The sequence below is a fragment of the Salvelinus sp. IW2-2015 genome, linkage group LG20 (assembly GCF_002910315.2).
Source record: "Salvelinus sp. IW2-2015 linkage group LG20, ASM291031v2, whole genome shotgun sequence".
NCBI classification, from domain to species: domain Eukaryota; kingdom Metazoa; phylum Chordata; class Actinopteri; order Salmoniformes; family Salmonidae; genus Salvelinus; species Salvelinus sp. IW2-2015.
Window position 1 is genome coordinate 76,413,692 of NC_036860.1, and position 19,672 is coordinate 76,433,363.

The 19,672-nt window shown below is 41.5% G+C and overlaps 2 protein-coding genes across 2 annotated transcripts in view; both read left to right on the forward strand.

Annotated features, from left to right (window-relative positions):
• Positions 1-613: 613 nt before the first annotated feature.
• Positions 614-3,763, forward strand: LOC111981683 (importin subunit alpha-1). Its single transcript, XM_024013085.2, has 11 exons — positions 614-674; positions 874-1,002; positions 1,133-1,273; positions 1,421-1,509; positions 1,613-1,878; positions 1,982-2,076; positions 2,273-2,539; positions 2,686-2,919; positions 3,034-3,216; positions 3,297-3,446; positions 3,544-3,763. The coding sequence occupies exons 2-11, from the start codon at positions 937-939 to the stop codon at positions 3,631-3,633; spliced, it is 1,581 nt and encodes a 526-aa protein (XP_023868853.1). The 5' UTR covers positions 614-674; positions 874-936; the 3' UTR covers positions 3,634-3,763.
• A 324-nt stretch (positions 3,764-4,087) lies between these two features.
• LOC111980653 (E3 ubiquitin-protein ligase SMURF2-like) overlaps positions 4,088-19,672 on the forward strand; it is a 38,110-nt gene continuing 22,525 nt past the window's right edge. The window contains exon 1 of the mRNA XM_024011507.2: positions 4,088-4,477. Within this exon, the coding sequence (XP_023867275.1) occupies positions 4,426-4,477 (52 nt within the window). The 5' untranslated portion in view covers positions 4,088-4,425. The remainder of the gene's footprint in view (positions 4,478-19,672) is intronic.

Sequence of the window (19,672 nt, forward strand, 5' to 3'; positions counted from 1 at the left end):
CTGGAATCGAACCAGGGTCTTGGGTAAGACCTTATGATCTCATCAACTAGCTGCATCTATATAATTTGAATTTCCATTAATAGGACTGGTATGACCAGATGGGAGTCCAGTGACCCTTTATCCCCAGTTCCAGGCATTCATGTCTGGATTGTAATGCATATACGGAAGCACATGTAAATACTATATTCAGAGGTTGATGTTGATTATTGGTCATGATACAAAATAGTCAGTGTAATGTTTACCATATATTTTAACAGATTTTAGTTGTCTGGGTTCTCTGATTTTAAGCGTATCTTCTGGGCGGTTTGAAACCACTCCTTGAATTGCATCAGGTTTAGATATTGTTTTCCACACACATACCTAAGCAGAAAACACATTTTGAACGGTTATATTTAATAATACAAAAGCAACTGTTACAACATGAACTTGTTTGGAAAAATTGTTTCTGATATGATACTGATAAGATACAAATTGTATTATGAGGGCATGGGAGTACTGAATTCTCGCGATAGGTTTCTACTGACAACACTTCCAGAGCGCCCTGTGATTTTTCAAAACAGTCCAATAGGGTGATGCTTTTAATCGAACTGACCAATCAGGGAGCTTTGTGACAGGAATTTAAAGGTCTGTACAAATTTTCTATGCATTAGTTAGAATTTCTGTAGAAGGATCGGGTAAGTGCTTATATTTTGTAGTGGTTGGCAAATATTCGATGTACTTCTATATGTTACTGCTTTACTGTGTTGATGGGGTTTGCTAGCCACTCTTCCTGGTCACTTGTGACCGATATAACTTTATAGAAAAGCCAAAAACGTGTTCTTGGATCCTAGCTAGCAATTCGTATTATGAAGCTAATTGTTGCATTTCGTTTAGGTGCAAGAAAAATAATATTTCTTTATCAAACTACTTCGAACATTTTTGTCAATTTGCCCAAAAATGTCTGCTGGCAACGAGAACGGTGTCCGTCTGGACAAGTTCAAGAATAAGGGAAAAGATGCGAATGTAAGTGACATATATGCATGGCACGTTTTTTTTTCTTCTTCAATGTTTCATTTTAAATATGTGTTCATGGCTTGTGAGCTAAATGAATCTGGCTAGGCATAGTCAATGGTGGTTGCTGATCACTTTGCAGGAACTTAGACGCAGGAGAGTAGAAGTCAACGTCGAACTTCGCAAGGCAAAGAAGGACGATCAGATCTTCAAAAGAAGAAATGTCAACACTTTGGTCGACGAGGCAACTTCCCCACTTCAAGAGAAAAGCCAAAACTGTCAGGTGAGTTTGTTAGGCCTGTCTGTTTATACAATGCACATTAAATCCATTGGCGCTCAATTGGCCCAGCGTTTTAATAAGAATTTCTTCTTAACTGACTTGCCTAGTAAAATAATTCCAATGGAAACAACCTGTTATCTTAATTTACAGGCCACTCGACAGTGGTCTGTGGAGGAGATTCTTGCTGGTGTGAACAGTAACAACCTTGATGCCCAGCTCAATGCCACGCAAGCTGCAAGGTAAAGTGATGGATGTAATGATGTATTTGTGGCAGTGTTTTTATTTTTAAGTGTTGGCTACCATAATCATGACTTGTTGCTTTTTCAATTGTTCTCATTACAGGAAGTTGCTATCCCGTGAGCGACATCCTCCCATTGACCACATCATCAGTGCTGGGCTGATTCCTAAGTTAGTTGCTTTCTTGGGTTTGGAGTCACCCCCTATCCAGTTTGAGGCTGCCTGGGCTCTAACCAACATTGCATCTGGAACATCTGACCAGACCAGTGCTGTTGTGGAGGGCGGAGCCATTCCAGCCTTCATCAGGCTTGTCATATCYCCCCACCCCCACATCAGCGAGCAGGCTGTGTGGGCTTTGGGTAACATTGCAGGTAGCGCATTCCTCTTGTTACAGTATCTCATCAGTGTATAGAACCCTAAACTGCCAAAGTGATCTCCCACCCCTAACCTTGCATCCTTGATTTATTCTGTTAGGTGATGGGTCGGGCTACAGAGACCAGGTCATCAAGCATGGAGCTGTGGCCCCCCTGCTTAGTCTGCTCGCTGTCCCTGAGCTCTCTTTGTTCTCTGTAAGTATTCTTAGTGCCTAGTACTCTTAATGTGGTGACCCTTGGCAACCATTCATAACATGGCATGATACAAAGTATTAGTCTTGTTTTTTGGTTAACTCATTGACCCCACATTACTTTCCTCACTGGCCACTAGGAGGTGCTGTAACTCAATGAATGAACAACTCTAAAATATTTTTGTCTTGATTCTCTGCAGTCTGGCTACCTGAGAAACATCACCTGGATGTTGTCAAACCTGTGCCGCAACAAGAACCCGTCTCCCCCTCTGGCAGCCGTGCAGCAGATCCTGCCCACTCTGGTGCGTCTGCTGCACCATGATGATAAGGAGGTGTTGGCAGACACCTGCTGGGCATTGTCCTATCTGACCGACGGGCCCAACGATCGCATCGAGGTGGTGGTGGTGCAGACTGRCCTGGTCTCCCGCCTGGTGCAGCTGCTTGGCTCTGGGGAGATCTCTGTTGTGGTATGTGCCCATTCTAGTTATCCTGCAGAGGTGGTGGACTGTCATGTACAATGATTAAGTAATCACCATATTTATATATTTCAACATTTATGGTACTATGTCTTTTTTCACCCAAGTGCCCACTGTCTTTGACCTGTCTCCCTCAGACTCCTTCTCTGCGTGCCATTGGAAACATGGTGACTGGCACGGATGAGCAGACTCAGGCAGTGCTGAACGCTGGGGCCCTCTCCATGTTCCCTGGCCTGCTGCGCCATCACAAGAGTAACATCCAGAAGGAGGCCTCCTGGACCCTGTCCAACATCACTGCAGGGAGAGACTCTCAGATCCAGGATATCATCAATGCTGGCCTGGTCCCTCTCATGGTAGATGTCCTACGTAAGGTATGTAGGTTTGTTTTCTGTAGTAATCTCTTAAATGATCGGATTTTCTTTTTCATAACTAGGAATGGTGGGATTTAAAAATGTATATTATTCCTCATCTGTTTTTCCATACAGGGGGACTACAAGACTCAGAAAGAGGCAGTTTGGGCAATAACCAACTTTACCAGTGGGGGCACAGTTGAACAGGTTGTGCATCTTGTTCAAGCTAATGTGCTGGAGCCTCTGTTGAATCTACTCTCAACAAAGGACAGCAAAACCATCCTTGTCATCTTGGATGCCATCACCAACATTTTCCTGGTAAGGGGACCATACCATTTGTACCCTATAACTGCAAGATTTGGGTGACGTATTTATTCTTAACTTGTTTTGTCCATCAGGCTGGAGATAAGATTGGTGAAGAAGACAAGCTGTGCATGATGATCGAGGAATGCGGTGGGCTAGACAAGATTGAAGCGCTGCAGTCCCATGAGAATGAGCTAGTCTACAAGGCCGCTCTCAACCTAATTGAGAAATATTTCTCTGGCGAGGTGAGCATTGTTGTGTAATGGTGACTAATTGAACCTGTCCTATTATAGATGCTATTTGTTTCCTTTGCCTCAATTTCTTGCACGTTCTGTTTTCTAGGAAGAGGAAGACCAATGTGTTGCTCCAGAATTGACAACTGATGGCTATGCATTCCAGATCAGTGAGAACCAAAGCACTTTCAACTTCTAAATACCACTTTTCCTTTAATCTCTACTGTATACTGCCACTGTTTGTCCTCTGTGTAATAATGGACTTCTATTCTCTGTCTGAAATGTACATATGTTTTATAAATGTCTGTAAATAAATTTCTTTAAAGGAATTCCAACTGCTGTAGTTTGGGTGGAATGGCAACACTGACTTCCAATTGAACATGAATCTTTATAGCTTCCACCCTCTTGTTTCTGTAAGAACTATATGCAAAGAAACACTGTTTTTGCAACGGTATCTGGACTGTCAGACTTTTTTTTCTTTTCTTTTTTAATAACACTAGCAATCCGAAATGTCACTTGTCTGACAAAGTTGTATTTTCTCGGTCATTAGCATCAGATCATTTCAGTTTAGCCAAGCCGTACAGGCAGATGTTTCCATCCCCATGTCGTCATTGGTAATTTACTTACTAGCCTCCCTGAAGTGGGATCTGCACTGAAGGGCGCACGAGCTCAACAGTTCAACTCTCGTCTGACTGGGAGGAGGACTGAATTCCAATCGTTCAGAAGCTGAAGCGCGCTGAAGATGTGAACTYGGGTCTCTTGGTTACTCAAAAATATTTAGTCGGCCAGAACCCTGATTTGCAAGAGGATTTGGTCAATCAAATGCACTCTGCGGCATCCTAGCTAGTAATTGTTTGTTGTATGTACGCGACAGTGATTGTGTGATCATGATGGCAGCAGTGCTGTCTACATCCGGGAAACAATGCCTTCACTCCATTATTGTTACTTCGGTCTGAAACTGGTTAGTCTTCAATATTAAGCTGGAAGCAAGATGTCTAACCAAGGAGTTCGGCGAAATGGTCCGGTTAAACTGCGTTTAACAGGTAAGACACAATGTTGAATGTTGTCCCTACACAAATGTGGCGAACTAGCGCTACTGTAGCTAGTTTCTGTGTCGCTAGCCTAGCTAACTACGTTAGTTTGTAGGACAAACGTGTGTAAGAAAGGGTGCTTGCTGTGGTTTAAAAGTTTGGGCGCACTTTAATATTTCGGGTAGGGCACGTTAAGTATGGCGAATTAAACAAACTAAACTAAACGACACAGTAGCTAGCTAGATTACTTGGTAACGTTTCAGAAATATTTAACGCGTGCTAAATTAGACAGTTAGATAGCTTGTGAAAGTTAGCTGGTTAGATACCAATCTAACGTTAGCACAGGCAATACAAAAGTTATTCGCCTGGGATTACTGTTAGTGGCTAACTAAATACTAACATTACTAGTTTAATCAAGCTAGTTATTAATAAATATTTGGTAGTGTGTGCGCAAGATTCAATTACGTCCACAATTTTGTGTAAGAACACAGTATAGATTATCCTGTTTCATTTTTAAACTATGCATGTACTATAATGTTAATGTGGGTAACTAACATTCTCATTAATTGCCATAAATGTCACTGTCCCACATGACTGTAGTCCTTGAGCTATAAATCTAGCTAATAAAACAATGCCATAGCTACTACACAATAAAATTTAAGCTTTATCTAGATGGCGACTAAATGAGCTTGATGGAGAGACTATGGCTGCGTTTACACGGGCAGACCAATTCTGATCTTTTGCACAATTATTGGTGAGGGGAAAAAGATGGGAATTGGGCTGTCAGTGTAAACGCAGCATATCTCCCAGACAGTCCACATCACACTGCAAAATGGGGATCAACCCCCCCCCCCCCCCCCCCAGAATACTGTGGCTATGATGCAAACATAGGGCCTCAACACACTCTCTGGGTCACTCTTATTTGATTGTACCATTTCAACACAAACAGTGAAACGTTTACATGAGATTAGAGGTCTACCGATTTATGAATATTCAATACCGAATATTGGAGGACCAAAAACAGTCGTTTTTTTTCTCCCTTCCCCTAATGACAATACTGAATGAACACTTATTTTAACTTAATACATCAATCAATTTAGCCTCAAATAAATAATACCTGTCTCTTATACACATCTAGATGTGTATAAGAGACAGGGGTTACCCATGCAGAGCAAGGGGAACAACTACTCCAAGTCTCAGAGCGAGTGACGTTTGAAACGCTATTAGCGCGCACCCTGCTAACTAGCTAGCCATTTCACATCGGTTACACCAGCCKWATCTCGGGAGTTGATAGGYTTGAAGTCATAAACAGCGCAATGCTTGAAGCATTGCGAAGAGCTGCTGGCAAAACGCACGAAAGTGCTGTTTGAATGAATGCTTACGAGCCTGCTGGTGCCTACCATCGCTCAGTCAGACTGCTCTATCAAATCATAGACTTAATTATAACATAACACACAGAAATACGAGCCGTAGGTCATTAATATGGTCGAATCCGGAAACCATCATCTCGAAAACAACGGAAATGTTCCGTATTTTATCTAATGGTTGGCATTCATAAGTCTAAATATTACTGTTACATTGCACAACCTTCAATGTTATGTCATAATTATGTAAAATACTTGCAAATTAGTTAGCAACGAGCCAGGTGGCCCAAACTGTTGCATATACCCTGACTCTGCGTGCAATGAACGCAAGAGAAGTGACACAATTTCACCTGGTTAATATTGCCTGTTAACCTGGATTTCTTTTAGCTAAATATGCAGGTTAAAAAAAATATATACTTCTGTGTATTGATTTTAAATAAGGCATTGATGTTTATGGTTAGGTACAGTCGTGCAACGATTGTGCTTTTTTTGCAAATGCGCTTTTGTTAAATCATCCCCCGTTTCGCGAAGTTGGCTGTCCTTTGTTAGGAAGAAATAGTCTTTACACAGTTTGTAATGAGCTAGGCGGCCCAAACTGCTGCATATACCCTGACTCTGTTGCAAGAGAAGTGACACCACTTTTCTCAGTTAAAATAAATTCATGTTAGCAGGCAATATTAACTAAATATGCAGGTTTAAAAATATATACTTGTGTATTGATTTTAAGAAAGGCATTGATGTTTATGGTTAGGTACACGTTGGAGCAACGACAGTCCTTTTTCGCGAATGCCACCGCATCGATTATAAACGCTAGATAAACTACAAATATCATCAACCATGTGTAGTTTACTAGTGATTATGATTGATTGTTTTTTATAAGATACGTTTAATGCTAGCTAGCAACTTACCTTGGCTTCTTACTGCATTCGCGATACAGGCAGGCTCYTCRTGGAGTGCAATGTAATCAGGTGGTTAGAGCGTTGGACTAGTTAACCGTAAGGTTGCAAGATTGAATCCCCGAGCTGACAAGGTAAAAATCTGTCGTTCTGCCCCTGCACAAGGCAGTTAACCCACCGTTCCTAGGCCGTCAATAAAAATAAGAATGTGTTCTTAACTGACTTGCCTAGTTAAATAAAGGTGGAGGGGGAAAAAAGGGGACCAATGTCTGTCCATTTACATTTAAGTCATTTATGTCTGTCAGTTGAACTGAAGTGTTTTTCCCCTTCCGCCGTCTKCTCCACAGGGAAGGTTTCTTTTAGAATTAGGCTATGTAAAATTGCACAGTGTTATCCATATGCGCCTCCACAGCCGGACTCGCTCTGGGCAGGGAAGGACGTTGTTTAGGGAGTCAGCGCTGTGGTGGTATGTCCTCTTTACTGGACTACCCATTAGTGATGGGGGGGGTCGATAGTAGAGGTCGACCGATTATGATTTTTCAACACCAATGCCGATTTATTGTAGGACCAAAAAAAACGATACTGACGAATCGGACAATTCTTATTTATATATATATTTATATATATAATGATGACAATTACAACAATACTGAATGAACAATTATTTTAACTTAATATAATACATAAAATAAATCAATTTAGCCTCAAATAAATAATGGAACATGTTCAATTTGGTTTAAATAATGCAAAAACAAAGTGTTGGAGAAGAAAGTAAAAGTGCAATATGTGCCATGTAAGAAAGCTAACGTTTAAGTCTTGCTCAGAACATGAAGAACATATGAAAGCTGGTGTTCCTTTTAACATGAGTCTTCAATATTCCCGTTAAGAAGTTTTAGGTTGTATTATTATAGGACTATTTCTCTCTCTACAATTTGTATTTCATATTCTTTGACTATTGGATTTTAATTCCCTGCCCCAATTTCGTGGTATCCAATTGGTAGTAGTTAGTCTTGTCTCATCGCTGCAACTCCGTACGGACTCGGGAGAGGCGAAGGTCGAGAGCCATGCGTCCCCCGAAACGCAACCCAACCAAGCCGCACTGCTTCTTGACACAATGCTCATCCAACCCGGAAGCCAGCCGCTCCAATGTGTCAGAGAAACACCGTACACCTGGCGACCGTGTCAGCGTTCACTGCGCCCATCTCTGCCGGCCAAACCCTCTCAACCCAGACGACGCTGGGCTAATTGTGCGCCGCCCCATGGCCTCCCGGTCGCGGCCGGCTGTGACAGAGCCTGGACTCAACCCAGAATCTCTAGTGGCACAGCTAGCACTGCGATACAGTGCCTTAGACCACTGCGCCACTCGGAGGCCCCCGACTATGGATTCCTTATAGGCACATTAGTAATGCCAGCCTATTCTTGGGAGTTGATAGGCTTGAAGTCATTAAGAGCGCAGTGCTTGAAGCACAAGTGAAGAGCTGCTGCAAACGCAGGAAAGTGCTGTTGATGAATGCTTACGAGCCTGCTGCTGCCTACCACCGCTCAGTCAGACTGCTCTATCAAATATCAAACCATATACTTATAATAACACACATATGAGCCTTAGGTCATTAATATGGTCAAATCCGGAAACTATCATTTCGAAAACAAAACGTTTTATCTTTCAGTGAAATCAAAACCGTTCCGTATTTTATCGAACGGGCGGCAACCCTAAGTCTAAATATTGCTGTTACATTGCACAACCTTCAATGTTATGTCATAATTATGTAAAATTCTGGCAAATTAATTAGTCTTTGTTAGGAAGAAATGGTCTTCACACAGTTCGCAACGAGCCATGCGGCCCAAACTGCTATAATGGACATAAATAATTGAATATGTTCAATTTGGTTTAAATACTGCAAACACAGTGTTGGAGAGGGAGGTATACCCTGACTACTTGCACAGGACGCAAGAGAAGTGACACAATTTCCCTAGTTAAAATAAATTAATGTTAGCAGGCAATATTAACTAAATATGCAGGTAAAAAAATATACTTGTGTATTGATTTTTTTTTTTTAAGTCATTGCTGTTTATGGTTAGGTAGACGGGTGCAACGACAGCGTTTTTTTTTTTTGCGAATGCACTTGTTAAATCATCACCCGTTTGGCGAAGTAGGCTGTGATTCGATGATAAATTAACAGACACAGCATAGATTATATGCAACGCAGGACAGCTAGATAACTACACATGGTTGATGCTATTAGAGTTTAACCTCATTGCTACCATCCCGGATCCGGGAGCATCCTCATCAAAAAAGCTGACTAGCATAGCCTAGCCTAACGCCACAGGATATCATATAACATAATTTTCATGAAATCACAAGTCCAATACAGCAAATGAAAGAAACATCTTGTAATCCAGCCATCATTTCAGATTTTTTTAATGTTTTACAGCAAACACTATGTATTTTATTAGCTAACCACAATAGCAAAAGACTCAACTGCATATTTTCACAATTTTCTACCGCATAGGTAGCTATCACAAAACCGACAAATAGAGATATAATTAGTCACTACAACAAACAACTTCATCAGATGACAGTCTTATAACATGTTATACAATACATTTATGTTTTGTTTGAATGTGCATATTTGAGTATAAATCATAGTTTTACATTGCAGCTACCATCAAAAAATCACCAAAGCAGCCAGAAAATTAATACAGAGAGCAACGTGAAATACCTAAATACTCACCATAAAACATTTATGAAAAATACATGGTGTACAGCAAATAAAGATAAACATCTTGTGAATCCAGCCAATATTTCCGATTTTTTAAAAGTGTTTTACAGCGAAAACACAATATAGCATTATATTAGCTTACCACAATAGCAAACACACAACCGATTTATTCACCGCATAGATAGCATTCGCAAAAACCAGCAAAAGATATAAAATTAATCACTAACCTTGACCAACGTCATCAGATGACAGTCTTATAACATCAGGTTATACAATACACTTATGTTTTGTTCGAAATGTGCATATTTAGAGCTGCAAACCGTATTATACATTGTGAATATGTAGCATCGATTCACCAAATTGTCCGGAGCTATTTGGACACTCACCTAATCTGACCAAAGAACTCATCATAAACTTTACTAAAAATACATGTTGGACAGCAAATGAAAGATACACTAGTTCTTAATGCAACCGCCGTGTTAGATTTTTTAAAATAACTTTACCATAACAAACAGCTTACGTTATAGCGAGACGCGCCCGCCAAAACGCGAAAAATAGGACTCAACATTTTCCACAGAAATACCGAAATAACATCATAAATTGTTCTTACTTTTGCTGAGCTTCCATCAGAATCTTGTACAAGGAGTCCTTTGTCCAGAATAAATCGTTGTTTGGTTTTAGAATGTCCTTCTCTCCTGTCGAATTCGCTCCCCAAGGCTAGCCAATGTTGATGACGTTCCCAATTTCTCTCGACGCAGAGAACGGAAAACTCCAAARGTCCCATTAAACGTTGAATAAACTGATGAAACTCGGTTGAAAAAACCTACTTTATGATGTTTTTCTAATATGTATCAAATAAAAACAAAGCCGGAGATATTAGCCGTGTATACTGAACGCTTATCATAAGACAATAGGGAGGTGCTTCCCGCGCCTAGGTAGAGAAAGGAAATTCTGGACACGTCATTCCAAGAGGTCTTGTTCGACCCCAGATCAAGCTACACACCCCATTCCACCATCCACTGCCTGTTGACATCTAGTGGAAGGCGTATGCAGTGCATGCATATCCATAAATATAAGGCAATTCAATAGGCAGGCCCTGGAACAGAGCATCGTTTTCAGATTTTTCACTTCCTGTCTGGAAGTTTGCTGCAAAATGAGTTCTGTTTTACTCACAGATATAATTCAAACAGTTTTAGAAACTTGAGTGTTTTCTATCCAATAGTAATAATAATATGCATATTGTACGATCTAGAATAGAGTACGAGGCAGTTTAATTTGGGCACGATTTTTTCCAAAGTGGAAACAGCGCCCCCATATTGACAAGAAGTTAACTAGTGATTATGTTAATATTGTTTTTTTATAAGATAAGTTTAATGCTAGCTAGCAACTTACGTGAGTTCAGCAAGGAGCCACGGTAACAGGTGGTCAGCCTGCCTCAGTCTCCTCGTGGAGTGCCAATTAATCGGCGTTAAAAAATGCAGAKTACCGATTTTTATAACTTGAAATCCACCCTAATTAATCAGTCGACCTCTAATCGATAGTTACATATTGGGATTTTATTTTTGACTATATATGGTTTCGACAATATCGCAATATTATTTTTGCGCTAGTTGGCTGTACCTTCACCAAAACTCCAATACTTTTCCTTCATAGCTTATTCTCCATCTTCATCTGTCAAATATTGTATAAACTATTTGGGCATGATAAGATGAAATGATTGTGAAAATCTAATGTGTTTACTTACTGATAGGTGAGTTTGTATAAGTAATGAAGGTCTGAGCATGAGTCGTGAATTCATAATAGCAGCTTGTTAGATGTTGTTGACTTTGACACATTGCTGTTGATGAGTTTGTTATTGGGTAAACCTTGAATGATGAGTTGTTACATGCGAGCAGTCTTGTCGCTGTTTGCGTTCCTCTGAGCTTCTCCTTGCTGACATACCCCCATCCATTTGAACCAGATGTTGCAGATGGTTGCCAGCTTTTAAACTGGAAAAATATGGCAAGCAAGCCGCTAAAACTAACACTTGTGGTGAGAATTGCCCCTTGAATACACAAGACAGGTTTCCATTATGCTCTACAGCTGATCATTCTTAAATTGTCACACAAACATGGTTAATGGCACAATACATGATCCGTTAAGTAATAAATTACAGCGTTAAAATATGGCTCAATGCGGAGCACATTATCTGATCAGCTCTAAATTGTATTACTCAAACATGGTTCATGACCAAATGGTATCCATTCCAAACAGCCATAAATTTGTCAGGACACAGCACATGCAAACTTATCTGTCTCCCATAAAGTAATTTGAACAAAGAAACTGTGGACGGGAGAAGTGATCMCTCCATTTTAACACTGAGGCCTCTGATCCCCAGCTGTTTGTAGCTGAGCGCTGAATTCGCCTCACCCACCAACAGATTTGAACAGCACAGACATTGATTAAGAAATCTCCATAGCATCAGTAAAAAACGCTTAGTAATAGGTTATAAAAAAATRTATTTAAGGGCCATCTGTTCTTAGTTTTATTGGCTGACCCTTTGTTAGTTGATTCAACTCTATTTGTTTAGCATGCATATTACTCCTCTGGGTTTTGCCATGTACCGGAAAGAGGGAAGAACTGACTCTATGGGATTGTCTAGCATTCTCCACAAAAGCATCCCCCCTCTTTCTTTCTGTGAGTCACTCAGTCCTGTTCTTTCCGACTGTAAACAGCTCCCCTCCCAGTCCTAAGCGCGTGTCACCCCCACCCTCAGTGAGAGAGAAAGCTGTCGTGTGGTGCTGGGTTTCTCTGACTCAGTCAGTGGTTTTTGATCTGTCTTTTGACTGGGAACCAGCAACTATTGAGGACAGCATTGAACAAAGCTGCAGCTTTGTCAGGTTTACCTATTGAAATGTCTACATTTTATTTAGTCGATTTATAGTTGCTAGCTACATCTCTGTGATCTTATAAAATGGGCTGTTGAATGAACACAGATGCACTTGTCTCATTTAAATCAAAGCAGGCCAAAAAAAATCCTTGTGACATTAGGTTGCGAGATTAAACATTCTCTCGCTGTACAAATCTGATTGAAGGATCCATTCTTTGTAGTGCTTAGTCTACCGTTTGGGTTAACATGTTAGGTAGTGGGGGGAAACTTGCAGCTGGGCACAGATGGTGCTACAGAGGCACAGGACTTAATGATCAAGAGTTCTTAATGTGTGCCGAGTCTGCCTGGTGCGTTCATGTGGCTCAGGCCGTTTTACAGAGTGCCTGTATGGAAGTGATTTTGGTCATCTGGGTGTTCAGACGGGATACATCGTAAATACACAATGATTAGGTACATGTGGGGAACTGTTGACTTTGCTACTCCATTACAGAACTGCAGAACAGTTCCACATTTTGCTTAAAGAGAAGGAAAACAAAACAATAGCAATTATTGCGCGTCATTTGGAAATGTTTTTCTTCCCCCGCTGAGGGCCCTCCAATAATTGCAATTTTTCCATAAATTAATTGACTGGGGTTGGCTTTCCTGTTGGTTCAGCAGCTCTTCAACGAGGACGAAGGCTTCTGCGGTCACACTCCCAAACCGCTGCCAGCAACGGAGCCGAGGCCAGATGTAGAGGCGGAGAGGGCAGCATCGGAGAGGAAGCTCTTTACAGATGAACACTTGTCCAAATGTCACCCCTGACAGGTGGGGAGCAGACAAGAGAAACTCCCTTTGAGGTTCATAGTAATAATAAAGTGAAGAATTGCAGTCCTATTACGCAGCAGGACTGTCGGTTGGTCCTCATGTTTTGCTCAGATTGCTGGGTGGATTATGAGGGCTGTCCTCTTTAGTGCAGTGAGTTTGAGCAATCAGTCGGTGGTGGATCTTAGGAGAGTGGTGCTCCCAGCTAGGCCGAGCATAGGGTGGTACATCAGACAGAGTTTTATTATCTTCAGTGGTGGATTGTTTTCCCAAATTCAGAGTTCTTTATTGAACTTAATGCTGGCTTAGGTTGGTGTTTGTGTGCTTATCTCACTGACTCAATACATTCCATTCAAGTCGGGTTAATGGATTATAGTTTGCTTGTCTCATTTAGAAACTAAATGCACAGACCACCTCACATTCCCCTTTCTATAGACAGGTGGTTTGTTTACCAACAGAACTGATGCATGATCAACTTTGGGGCAGCACAGATGGGGTTGGCGTACAAACAAAGGATTATTGACAACATGTAAACCATATTTCGTCTTAATGTTTATTGAAAAAATAAATACGTTTGCCCAATARGAAGTGGTGTCTCTCAAATGCATCGTTACAGTTGTTGATTAGCTAGCTAGCGAATTTTAGCCATGTTGAGGGCATCCAATGTTAAGCAGGTGCTGAGCGTGAGTATCAGTCGACAGAACATCTGCAGCCAGCCCCTCTCTGATGATTAGTGCTCTCCAGGCAGCGGTTGACATTATTTACAAGCGCCCCTCCACCTTACTGTCTGCATGTCTGACAGAGGAAACACTCTCCATACCTGCTCTGCCACGGGGTTGTCCATTTTGACCACCCCAGTTTCCTATTTACACACTGACATATCTGCATTTCACGCCGCCGCTCCGTAGAAGCACATCTGTCAGCTTCCCAAGGAAGACTTCACCTGGGTGTCGTGCGGACAGTGAATGTTTTCTCTAACTTGAATGGTTGAAAGGGCGCCTTCAAAGGCCTGATGTGTTAACCTGGCAGAGCCGGTTAATGGGTCAGAATTGGATTAGCGGTGAGGGGGAGCTCTAGTGAGAATGAATCGGATGCTTGTCTGCARGCTCCTCAACACTGCTGCCTGAGCTCCATTCTTTTTTCACTATGATTCACTTTAGATGTCCTTGTTGTTTTTCAGTTAAATAGTACAGAAAGAGTATTGGGTACTTAGAAATAGGTTGTGTTCGTTCTCACTCCCTTGCCAAATGTAGGCTGGTCGTAATATCTAGTGTCTTAAAGGGATAATGTGAGATTCTGAAAGTATCTGCGTGCAATATGAAGGAAGTTCGAGGTAGTTTCGCGAGCTGATGCTAACTAGCGTTATATGTTGTATAGGTGCAGTGAAATGTGTTCTTTTACAGGGTCAGCCATAGTTATACGGGGCTTCTGGAGCAAATTAGGGGTAAGTGCCTTGCTCAAGGGCAAATATATATATATATCACAGGAGGCTGCTGAGGGGAGGATGGCTTAATTAATGGCCGGAACAGAGCAAATGGAAACGTATCAAACACATTGAAACCATGTGTTTGATACGATTCCACTCATTCAGCTTCAGCCATTGCCTGTCCTCCCCAATTAAAGTGCCACTAACCTCCTGTGAGAAAGAGATCTATATATATGTATATATATACAGTGGGGCAAAAAAGTATTTAGTCAGCCACCAATTGTGCAAGTTCTCCCACTTAAAAAGATGAGAGAGGCCTGTAATTTTCATCATAGGTACACTTCAACTATGACCGACAAAATGAGGGGGGAAAATCCAGAAAATCACATTGTAGGATTTTTAATGAATTTATTTGCAAATTATGGTGGAAAATAAGTATTTGGTCACCTCCAAACAAGCAAGATTTCTGGCTCTCACAGACCTGTAACTTCTTCTTTAAGAGGCTCCTCTGTCCTCCACTCGTTACCTGTATTAATGGCACCTGTTTGAACTTGTTATCAGTATAAAAGACACCTGTCCACAACCTCACAGTCACACTCCAAACTCCACTATGGCCAAGACCAAAGAGCTGTCAAAGGACACCAGAAACAAAATTGTAGACCTGCACCAGGCTGGGAAGACCTAATCTGCAATAGGTAAGCAGCTTGGTTTGAAGAAATCAACTGTGGGAGCAATTATTAGGAAATGGAAGACATACAAGACCACTGATAATCTCCCTCGATCTGGGGCCCCACGCAAGATCTCACCCCGTGGGGTCAAAATGATCACAAGAACGGTGAGCAAAAATCCCAGAACCACACGGGGGGACCTAGTGAATGACCTGCGGAGAGCTGGGACCAAAGTAACAGTCTACGCATCCAGTAACACACTACGCGCCGCCAGGGACTCAAATCCTGCAGTGCCAGACGTGTCCCCCTGCTTAAGCAGTACATGTCCAGGCCCGTCTGAAGTTTGCTAGAGAGCATTTGGATGATCCAGAAGAAGATTGGGAGAATGTCATATGGTCAGATGAAACCAAAATAGATATCTTTGGTAAAAACTCAACTCGTCGTGTTTGGAGGACAAAGAATGCTGAGTTGCATCCAAAGAACACCATACCTACTGTGAAGCATGGGGGTGGAACATCATGCTTTTGGGGCTGTTTTTCTGCAAAGGGACCAGGACGACTGATCCGTGTAAAGAAGAATGAATGGGGCCATGTATCGTGAGATTTTGAGTGAAAACCTCCTTCCATCAGGAAGGGCATTGAAGATGAAATGTGGTTGGTCTTTCAGCATGACAATGATCCCAACACACCGCCCGGGCAACGAAGGAGTGGCTTCGTAAGAAGCTTTCAAGGTCCTGGAGTGGCCAGCCAGTCTCCAGATCTCACCCCATAGAAAATCTTTGGAGGGAGTTGAAAGTCTGTGTTGCCCAGCAACAGCCCCAAAACATCACTGCTCTAGAGGAGATCTGCAGGGAGGAATGGGCCAAAATCCAGCCACAGTGTGTGAAAAACCTTGTGAGACTTACAGAAAACGTTTTGACCTCTGTCATTGCCAACAAAGGGTATATAACAAAGTATTGAGAACTTTTGTTATTGACAAATACTTTATTTTCCACCCTAATTTGCAAATAAATTCATTAAAAATCCTACAATGTGATTTTCTGGATTTTTTTTAAATTTTTGTCTGTCATAGTTGAAGTGTACCTATGATGAAAATTATAGGCCTCTCTCATCTTTTTAAGTGGGAGAACTTGCACAATTGGTGGCTGACTAATACTTTTTTGCCCACTGTATATGTGTATATATTAGAGGTCGACCGATTATGATTTTTTCAACGCGATACAATACCGATTATTGGAGGACCAAAAAAAGCAGATACCTATTAATCGGCCGATATTAAAAAATAAAAAAAATAAAATATATATATTTGTAATAATGACAATTACAACAATACTGAATGAACTCTTATTTAACTTAATATAAATACATCAATACAATCAATTTAGCTCCAATAAATAATGAAACATGTTCAATTTGGTTTAAATAATGCAAAAACAAAGTGTGGAGAAGAAAGTAAAAGTGCAATTTGTGCCATGTAAGAAAGCTAACGTTTTAAGTTCCTTGCTCAGAAATGAGAACATATGAAAGCTGGTGGTTCCTTTTAACTGAGTCTTCAATATTCCCAGGTAAGAAGTTTTAGGTTGTAGTTATTATAGGAATTATAAGACTATTTCTCTCTCTACCATTTCGTATTTCATATACCTTGACTATTGAAGTTTCTTATAGGCACTTTAGTATTGCCAGTGAACAGTATTAGCTTCCGTCCCTCTCCTCGCCGCTACCTGGGCTCAAACCGGAACACCTCGACAACACGCCACCTCGAAGCAGCGTTACCTGCAGAGCAAGGGGGAACAATTACTCCAAGTTCAAGCGAGTGACGTTTGAAACGCTATTTGCAGCGCACCTGCTAACTAGCTAGCCATTTATATCGGTTACACCAGCCTAATCTCAGGAGTTGATAGGTTTGGACGTATAAACAGCGCAATGCTTGAGAGCATTGGCAAGAGCTTGCTGGAAACGCACGAAAGTGCTGTTTGAATGAATGCTTACGAGCCTGCTGGTGCCGATACCATCGCTCAGTCGACTGCTCTATCAAATCATAGGACTTAATTATAACATATAACACACGAAATTCGAGCCGTAGGTCATTAATATTGTCAAATCCGAAACTATCATTTCGAAAACAAAACGTTTATTCTCTTCAGTGAAATACGGAACCATTCCATATTTTATTGAATGGGTGGAATCCCTAAGTCTAAATATTACTGTTTACACTTGCCACAATCCTTTTCATGTTTAATTCATAATTATGTAAAATTCTGGCAAATTAATTACGGTCTTTGTTAGGAATAAATGGCCTTTCAACAGTTCGCAACGAGCCAGGCGGCCCAAACTGCTGCATATACCCTGACTCTGTTTGCACTGAACGCAAGAGAAGTGACACAATTTCCCTAGTTAATATTGCCTGCTAACATGAATTTCTTTTAACTATATATGCAGGTTTAAAAAATATGTACTTGTGTATTGATTTTAAGTAAGGCATTGATGTTTATGGTTAGGTACATTATTGCAACGATTGTGCTTTTTTCGCAAATGCGCTTTTGTTAAATCATCACCTGTTTGGCGAAGTTGAAGTAGGCTGTGATTCGATGATAAATKAACAGGCACCACATTGATTATATGCAACGCAGAACAAGCTAGTTAACCGAGTAATATCATCAACCATGTGTAGTTAACTAGTGATTATGTGAAGATAGATTTTTTTTAATAAGATAAGTTTAATGCTAGCTAGCAACTTACCTTGACTCCTTACAGCCACAAAGTCCTTTTGACGCTGCACTCGGGTAACAGGTAGTCAGCCAGCCACGCAGTTTCCTCATGGATTGCAATGTAATCGGCCATAATTGGCGTCCAAAAAGGCCGATTACCCATTGTTATGAAAACTTGAAATCGGCCCTAATTAATCGGCCATGCTGATTAATCGGTCGACCTCTACACTAGATATCCAGACTTGTTTCCGTTTCCAGGAAAAGGTGGTGGGGTACCTAGAATGTTCCTGGGCTCTGCTGTAAACCTGGATTGATGTGATTAACTCATACCTCTCTAACCTTGAGCAGATAGGGGTCTCTAAGTCACCAGTGTTATGGGATGCTTGGTGTGAAAACTGCAAGGCGCTCACAGCTGACACAAAGCATCTGTCTGTGCCCAGCCTGCCGTTGAGCCCTTGGTCCTCTGAGGAGGTAGATCACGAGTTGTTTATATTCACACCAGATCACATTTCAAATGGCATTTCCACTCAAGTTGAACAAATATGCCAAGGCTTCCTGTAAATGATTTTTGCATGTGAGCAAGAGGATGACTGTTTTAAAATGTCTACTTCTGAAGACTGTCATGTCCGGTAGTTGGCTAGTTAGAAAGTCACCTAACATTATGCCCCTTCTCCTTTTTAAATAGAATTACACTTAATTCAGCAAGTATTTTTTGCTGTTTGACTGGCTTAAGGACGGCCAGGTATCCTTCTTTTAAAATGGCTGCATACACGGTCTCATTGAGAGGACCCAGTTAACGCTGTTATTACAGGGACTACTCTCAACATGATTGCACAGCCATCAACTCATTCCATAGTCCTAGAGTTATTGGAACTCTCCAGAATGAGGTCGGTAACCTTATCCTTGTAGAAAGAAGAGGGACTCTGTGTCAGATTTCGGTCTTTTTAACTCTGTGCCTTGTTTGCGAGATTGACCCAGTTATTGTGTAACTGTCTGCTTAATAAGTTGTGGCTTGCTAGGTGGAAAATCATTATGAAAGTACCTTCACCATCCAGGACCGCTCCATTAAAACAATCGCTACAATGGCCCGATGATTCATTGTGGTTTAGCTGGATCAGAGGCCGCAGACACTCCAGCCAGTCAAGTCTAGAGTATGAGGTCAAGGTTTCAATGTGCATTATCATTCAGATGGGATGTGTAATTACAGCCCTGGTCTGACTCATCAGGGGAGGGGCCACAGGTGACTAAAGTGTAATGCACTAGGCTACATCTTACGCCCCAAAAAGTTCAAGGAGCTTTTAAACGCGGCTGTCATATAAGTGGCCATAACCCTTCTCTAAGCGAGAGCAAGAAATAAGATCTCAAAGTCTTGGCCGTGCCTCCTTATTAACCCCATCTCCCTGCACACTAATCAGAGCTGCCCAGACTTGGAATGATCTCATTATAGCAGCATGGCACAACTCTGCCCACGTCCCTCAATTGCTAAAGCTGGGACAGACATGACACAATGGTGCTAAAGCTGGGACAGACATGACACAATGGTGCTAAAGCTGGGACAGACATGACACAATGGTGCCAGGCGCACTGATGTCTAGCTAACCATATCTGGCATCGATGTTGGACTGAGAAACCAGAGGTTTGTGGTGAGTTGCTGACCCCCCCCCCCCCTTTGGGGAACTACTAGTTGGGCTGTCATTTGGAAACCTATGATGTGACTATAACCCACTGCACGACTGTCCTGACCACAAGCGAGGAC